This window comes from Perca flavescens, chromosome 6, assembly GCF_004354835.1.
Source record: "Perca flavescens isolate YP-PL-M2 chromosome 6, PFLA_1.0, whole genome shotgun sequence".
NCBI lineage: Eukaryota > Metazoa > Chordata > Actinopteri > Perciformes > Percidae > Perca > Perca flavescens.
The window spans coordinates 39,648,301-39,656,638 of NC_041336.1; the positions used below are offsets into that span (position 1 = coordinate 39,648,301).

At 40.1% G+C, this 8,338-nt stretch overlaps 1 protein-coding gene across 2 annotated transcripts in view; it reads left to right on the plus strand.

Moving 5' to 3' along the window:
• The window catches only part of ttk (ttk protein kinase), a 55,498-nt gene that overhangs the window by 21,351 nt on the left and 25,809 nt on the right, over window positions 1-8,338 (plus strand). For both annotated transcript variants that reach the window (XM_028581645.1, XM_028581646.1), the window contains exons 15-16: window positions 3,451-3,596; window positions 4,959-5,085. In XM_028581645.1, the coding sequence (XP_028437446.1) occupies window positions 3,451-3,596; window positions 4,959-5,085 (273 nt within the window). The remainder of the gene's footprint in view (window positions 1-3,450; window positions 3,597-4,958; window positions 5,086-8,338) is intronic.

Consider the following 8,338-nt stretch of genomic DNA (forward strand, 5'->3'; position numbering starts at 1 on the left):
ACAATATTGTCAATTAGGGCTGTAGCGATACACTAATCTCACGATACGATACACGATATTCAGCTCACGATACAATATATATCACGACATTCAGCCAACGATACGATTCGATATAATTCGATACACTTACATAATTTTCTGAAAGATTTAAAGGGGACCGAGTGATTTTGGTGACATCTTGTGAGTGTTCCATTTACTTGGATTTAATTAATTGAACTGAAAACATCAATTACACATTAAAGCTGCGAGCAGCGATGGACGGGCCCTCGCGCCTCGGCGCGTGTCGGGGTTACCGGCGGACGCCGCTCCTTGCGACCATGCATTTGCGCAGCACTCAGACACCGCAAATTGTCACCAATGAAAAGGGAACTCCCCGCCGAGTTCAACGATACCGCACTTAGACTTAGATGTAGACTTGATGCGACCGCCAAATTTGGTGAGTTTTTGAATATGTTAAGCCCCTCAAAAAGCCTTCGCAGCGGTCGGCGCTCGGGCCTTAAATATATGTCTCTGACTGGACAGCAGGGATCATCAACTAAATTTTTGCACTCTGGCGGCCGGACTTTCAAATAAAAGAAAATAAAATGAATTTATACCTAATGCGCCTATTCTTTTTCACTTTCTTATTGAATTAATGCTATTTTTCTTTTTTACATGTATTAGTGTGAGCAAACTGTGATTATGGAAAAATTATTGTAGTATGCAGCATCCTGATTGGTGGAAAATGCTTGCAGAAAGAGAGGCTGTCACTGTCAAAGAGGCTGAAGCAAAAAGTTGAAGTGGAAAAGCCAAAAGCCCAGCTTTAATGATGAATGGACTGATAAGCAGGCTATGCACTCGTCATGTATGCCTCATTTGCAATGAAACGATTTTGTTGCAAAATAATACAACCAGCATCATCATCACTGAACATAACGATCGCGTCATTCACGTGCATATTAAGTAGCTCCAGATTGTCCGCTCTAGCGGAGAGTTTGGTTTGTTCAGCCAGCAGTGAGGTTTACAAGAATTTGTCAAAATTTCCAGATTCCCGGCAACCTAAGATAAATAGTTAGACTACAGACAGCTTTTGTTTTAGCTTGTTTGGAAAAATTCGCTATTTGCAGAGTAGAGCTGTGTTTGCGTAAAACAGCGCGGTGGACTGAGCAGATTGAAATATCGCTTTCTACATGTTTATGGCGGTCTACACAGGGGAGTGCATTGATAAGTATTGACTTTCTACTCACGAAGGTTTAATTGTAGCCTATTTACAGAAAAGAGACAGCGTGAGTTCATCTGCCACAGCGGCCGTTGGTAACTCTGTATCGTTCCCAGTCAGGTGCTGCGTGTTTTATTCTTTAACACACCCACATCTCGGCTCAGCTGTGTGTGTGGAGCTCGGCCATCGCTGTAGAGAATCCCGGCATGTGAATAGAGATGTAAATACAGGGGGCTGGGTTTTTGCTCTAAATGCTTGAAATGATAAATAACGGAACACATTTTTTCCTCTTTACATTTTGTGAATTCATAAAAGCTTTGGTGGCGGGCCGCCAGTTGACGTTGGCTGCTCTACAGCAACACTAGTAGCTGGATGACCAAATCGCTCTTCCTGCAATGCAAACGGGGGTAAACACGGGGGATTTGAATGGGACTTATGTATCGATACTCTCGGCATAAAAATCGATACATTCTTGGGGAATAAAATATCGATTTATATCGCAGAATCGATAAAATTGCTCAGCCTTATTGTCAATTCTACTCCCCCTGAAGTGCCATTTTTTTTCAAATAAGGACTGCAGTGACTTTCTCAAGTTCTTTGTAAAGAAAATCAGTGATGTCAGAAATGGCATTATCCCTTCGACTACTCCATTTTCGGATCACTCAATCTGGCCACCAATCATGAACCATTTTCCTCCAATCTCGCTACAAGAACTCACTGATCTGGTTAGCAGTATGAAATCTTCCTCGAGCCCAGGAGATATACCAATTTCATTATTTAAAAATGTTCTTGGGTCTGTGAGTACTTGGGTTCTCGCTATACTCAACAGCTCTCTGCAATCTGGTTGTGTCCCTTCATATTTTAAACATTCGAGTGTTCAGCCACTTTTAAAGAAAACCAACCTAGATACATCACTCCCAGAAAATTATAGGCCCATTTCGAAAATGCCTTTTTTATCTCCAAAATGTTTGAAAAAGTTGTTGCTAAACAGCTCACTGCTGTCCTGAATGCACACAACATTTTAGACAAATTTCAATCTGGTTTCCGTCAGAAACCCTAAACTGAAACTGCTCTTCTTAGAGTGTCCAATGATTTATTAATGTCCTCTGACAAGGGTCAATGCTGTGTTTTGATGTTTTGTGTTTGATGAAGTGTCCTGGTTTGGTTCACCTCCTATCTATCAGAAGTTTTTCTGTGTCTCTTGGTCCCTATTCCTCAGAAACTGCGGCCCTTTCCTGTGGGGTGCCGCAGGGTTCTGTGTTAGGTCCTCTTTTATTTGCATTGTACATGCTCCCCCTGGGACATATTAGCCAAGTTGGAGATATTTCTTATCACTTCTATGCAGATGACATCCAGCTGTATGTCTCTTTTGAGCCTGAAGACACTGATAAAGTGTTGAAATTGCTTAGATGTTTCAATTCGATCAAGGATTGGCTCGCAAACAACTTTCTACAGCTCAATGAAAATAAGACCGAAGTCCTTATTGTTGCTCCGGACACTGTAGCTTCCGGGATTAGTCAACTGCTGGGCTCCTTGTCCTCAGCTGTTCAGTCCAAACTGAAAAATCTTGGTGTAATATTTGATAATAACATGTACTTGGATCAACATATTAGATCTCTGACCCGCACATGTTTTTTTAGAAATTAGAGGAGCTGTTTCACATTCTGAGCTTGAGATGATCATTCATAGTTTTATTTCATCTCGGCTTGATTACTGCAACTTTATTTTCACCTGTCTCAGCAAATCGTCCCAGGACCGTTTACAACCAGTGCAGAACTCTGCTGCAAGGCTGCTAACCAGGTCTAGCAGGATGTCGCACATCACTCCAATTTTATACTCCTTACATTGGCTTCCGATTAACTTCAGGATCAAATTTAAAGTTTTGGTTCTTATGATATGACTTATAAAGCGGTGGCTCCAAACCTGTGGAATGCTCTTCCTATTGTCTTATGTTCTGCAGTCTCTGTTGAAGCTTTTAAAAAGCAGCTGAAGACACACTTGTTTAAATTTGCTTTTGATTCATGTATGTAAAATTTTGTCTTTTAATTATTGTTTTTAGTCTTTATCTTTTTAGTTGTATAATTTATTTTGTTTTTTACAAATGTTTATCATGTGAAGCACTGTCTGCGAAAGGTGCTATATAAAATAATCTTATTATCAAATCCTTTTTATTAATTAAACCAAATTACATTTTAGTCTCAAAACCTTAGCCTAGTGCTGATCAAGTCATTACAATTTTTCTTTCTTCCTAGGATAAACGCACAACGCCTCCTGAGCCCAGACCTGTTCCTCGTCTGCTTGAGTCACTTCCCACTCCATCCCTCAATCTTCCGTCAAAACTGAACCTACAAACAGTGTGTCAGACACCCGTCGGCTCCAGAAACCCCTGTGCTAACAGGTATGATCTTGACTCTGGTGTCTGCTGGTCTGAAACATAATCTGCCGGTCAATGCCGTTCAGTCTTGTGTATGTGACGTCACTGTTTTGGCCGATGCCCAGGATGCTAGATCACGCCAGTGGAGTGTGAGCAACTAGCCTGGAAATCTAGGCCCAAATCTGAAAGATTAAGGGTCTGGCACTGAGTAATGAAAATGGCCCAACTCGAGGGGCAGCACCAAGAATGCATTTGAAATTCTTACTGCACGCAATTGGATAACACTACGACCAATCACAACAATACACGGGGTCACGTATCCAGAGGTGGGTGGGTGTTATGCGCATATCTCTCGAACCGTTAGTCCGATGGACTTGACAGGTGTCTTGCTATGGGCACGAGTAAGTGCAGTGCCAAGTTTGGCGTTGTTTGGATAAGAAATGCAAAAGATATAGTTAAATATATAGGTTGGCTTTTTGCTGCTCTAGCCGCTGGCCACTCCCCCTCTCACACTGAGTGAGCAGGAGCAGAGAGAGAGAGAGAGAGAGCAGCTTTGGCAGCTAAAATTTGACATACATCTCAGACCCACAAAAATGTGCAAAGTTGCACTACTTAGGACTGTCTTTGACTTTGAATAAACAAACGACAATTCCCGAATTTAAGGACTTAAGAATCTCACACATGCAAAGCACAACCAGACAAGTGCAGACAATCATGTCACTTATAGTCAAGCTATCTATCTTATAAAGCGAGATGTGTGTCCGTGTTTGGGGGGGAAGGTAACCTGCAGATCAGCGCCTCTGACTCTTTTCCTGCTATTGTATTAAATTGCTGTGACCTGGCAGAACATAACGTAGCCTAGTCTTGGAGATTATTCCTTAAGAGCACTGCAATGCTAGAAAATCTCAGAGCTGAACCGGGCAGAGCCTACATCAGACTCCTACTGGGTCGGGTTAATTAAGTCGCCAAAATACCCCCCGCAAATCAAATCCCCTACTTCCCCGTTAACAATCAAGCCACTAAACCTGTATGGAAATGAACACCTCTGCTGAAATGTTACATTAGTTAACGATCCGACAAGAGACCTCTCTCTCTCTCTCTCTCTCTCTCTCTCTCTCTCTCTCTCTCTCTCTCTCTCTCTCTCTCTCTCTCTCTCTCTCTCTCTCTCTCTCTCTCTCCCCAAGAGATACAGTGAAGTTGCATATTAAGTGGTTCAGGGTCCTTCTGTGAGTCATTTTGGGGTACACTTTGGTTTTGATCAATTCTACAAGCAGCAACACCACAGGCCAAGCAACTACTAGTAAATTTGCTTTAATGGACTTGTCTCTTTATGTGCTTCTTTGTACCATCATACAATTTGTCCAGTCACATCTTTCTCTCCCCCAGCTTTATTACTCCTGTTGTTAAGAGAGGCCCTGAAGTGTCTTCCTCTGCAGTGGCAGCACACAGAGCTGGACCCGTTCAGCAGCCATGCACACCACTGAACCAGACACAATGTTTCCAAACTCCACAGGTACTGTCCTCTCTTTGCTGTTATTTTGTATACTAAACCCGATTTTTAGACTCAAGAGGACGTATTATATTTGTCCACACTTTTTTCCATGACCCCAAACATCTGTCATAGGCAACAATTGGCAAGCTTTTTTGGTGTGGTGGTTTTTACTGCAAACCTAGCTGTTAACTGATGGAAGTACCAACCATATGAAGTAAATCAGCTTTTTTTCACTAACGGTTACTGATGTTTCCGTTACAGCTACAGCAATACTCATACCCTCAGTTAATGATTGAGCCGAGATGAAATGCATTATATATCAGGTAGGGCTGGGCGGTATCTCAATAGTTTACATTATATTGATATATTTTCAAACAAGATAGAAGATTGGTCAATACAGTTTATATCAATATAGTTTAATGCTTGTTACATGACCCATTTCTTCTGTAAAGCCGTGCCTGTGTTTGCTTCGCACACACACACACACACACACACACACACAGAGGCACATAAAAACTATTGACAAATGGTTAGCCATAGTCTCCCCAGCTATGTCTATTTGGAGATGGGTCCCTTTTGCCGCCAGAGATTTCTAAAGCGGAGTCCGTTCAACGACATATATACAATATTTGCTGATTTCTTAAAGTCAACGTAGGGCTGGGTGATATATCGATATATAAAAAATATATTGATATATTTTTAAAGGGCTTTGACTGAACTGCTCTCACTTTGCGGAAAATAATATCTGGATATATATCATATATCGATATTCAGCCAAAATATATCGGGATATGACTTTTGGTCCATATCGCCCTAGCTCTGACACTAGTTGGGTTTATCACTGCAGTACAAATCATTCTTACACACTGGAGAAGCCAAGTAAGGCCTAGTTTTATAGACTGGCTGAAGTTAATGCTCTCATTTGAAGATCTTATTGCAGGACTGAAGGATGGTAGGGGTAAATTCTACCAGGTCTGGGTCATTTCCTGCATTTTATTTGAACTAACTAGTGCCCTATAACTAATATTATTATCAAGCCTAATTCAATTGCACCCAACACCCCCATCTTATTTTAATTTTATTTAAATGTTTTAGGTGCCCAGATTGTTGTGTCGTGTTTGTTTAGTGCTGTTACATGTTGTTAAATGTGGTGTGTTTCTCACATGGAAAAACTTTAAAAAATTATTAAAAACAAACAAACAATTGGCTTTATGGTCAAGGAAAGTTTTTGTATTATACCCTCATTTCGCTCTCGCTCTCGCTCTCGCTCTCTCTCTCTCTCTCTCTCTCTCTTTCTCTTTCTCAATTTCATGTTGCTTTATTGGCATGACAAAAAAATACATCTGTGTGGCCAAAGCATAAGAACAAACATACATATAAAATGACAATACATCTGATGTAATAATAATAATACAAGTAAACATATTATAATTATGATATAAATGCAGATACTAAACAACTTCTGTGCAGTTCCCTCAGAGGGTACATTCAAACAATATATATAAAAAAAAAAAAAGATACAAAAACTAAAATAATAAATTAGAAAAGAAATGATAATCTATACAATTCTCTATTTATTTTGCCTTGTATTGTGGCTGGAGAAGACATATTTAGCTGCTAGCCATGCCTTGTTTTTATCTTCCCATAATAAAATAGGATTTTTTTGTCCTCAGTATAGGTAGTGAAGCCTGGTATATGTTTTTTGAATTTTTTGAAATATTTGGTTCTTAAGCCTTTATATTTGGGACATGTACATAGGAAATGTAGTTCTGTTTGGATATCCTGGTGGCAGTGTGTACATTCCTCTCTTGGTCTCCACACTTTTAAATGTCGACCTCTTTCAATTTCAAGCTCATGGTCACTGACTCCGTATTTTGTTAAAATTCGTATTTCTTTTGGTTTTGAGATATTCGGCCAATTTGATATCTCTGTTTAGGGATTGATAACAGGAGTTTGTGTTGTATTTTATTTTCATTTTGCCATTGTTCTGTATACTCGTCTTTTAATTTAGTTTCAAATCTTTTGATTGAAGACTGAGGATTGTGTCTGTGGCAGCTCTGAGGCTCAGTGTACCTGTCTCTCTCTCTACCGGTCTGTCTATTACTGACTGTGTTTAGCTCAGTGTACCGCTGAGCCAGCTTGTCCAGGGGGTGGACATCTGAACACTGTTGGTTGCTCAGGAGAGCTTTGTATGCAATGGAGTTTTTATCAGCTTGATTTAAATGCTGCCAAAATTTAATTGACCTTTTTTGGATTTGAATGTTCAGAGGGAATATACAGAGTTCTGCTCTGCATGTATTGTTTGGGGTGTTTGGGCGAACTTTTAGAATCATTTTACAGAATTCCAATTGTAATTTTTCAGTGGGAGTTTTATCCCAGTTTTTAAATTCTGGTTTCGAAATCGGGCCCCAAACTTGGCTTCCATAAAGCATTATTGGTGTTATCAGAAAATTGTAGATTTTTAGCCAAATTCTTGCGGGGATATTTGTTTTTCCAAATTTGCATTTGATTGCATACAAAGCTCTACGAGCTTTATTACATAGTGTGTTTATGGCCAGGTTGAAACTCCTTGATGCACTAATTTCAATCCCTAAGTAATTATATGATCCCTTTTGTTCTAGTGTGGTGTTGCCCAGAGTGAAGTTGTAACTAGTTCCCCGAGATCTGGCTCTCCTCTGAAATACCATAACACTGGTCTTTTTCAGATTGACTGTCAGTGCCCGTTTCTGACAGTACTGCTCTAGGACAGACAGGCCCTGTTGTAAACCCTCTTCTGTTGGGGACAACAGAACCAGATCATCGGCATAGAGCAGGACAACAGAACCAGATCATCGGCATAGAGCAGGAACTTGATGTTGGAATCGTGAAGTGTGAGACCTGGGGCTGCAGATTGTTCCAACATCGCTGCTAGTTCATTGATGTAAATGTTAAACAGTGTTGGACTCAAACTTCCTCCCCGTCTCACTCCACGCCCTTGTTTAAAGAATTCTGTTCTTTTGGAGCCAATTTTTACTGCACATTTATTTTCTGTGTACAGTGATTTAATAGTGTCATAGACTTTACCCCCTATACCGCTTTCAATAGGTTTATAAAAAAGCCCATCGTGCCATATTGAGTCAAAAGCTTTTTAAAGTCTATAAAACATGCAAATATTTTCCCATTTTTAATTTTGGTTTAGTTTTTAATAAGGGTGTGCAGAGTGTAAATGTGGTCTGATGTACGATATTTTGGTAAAAAGCCCATTTGATTTTTACTTAAGACATTGTGCTTGGTA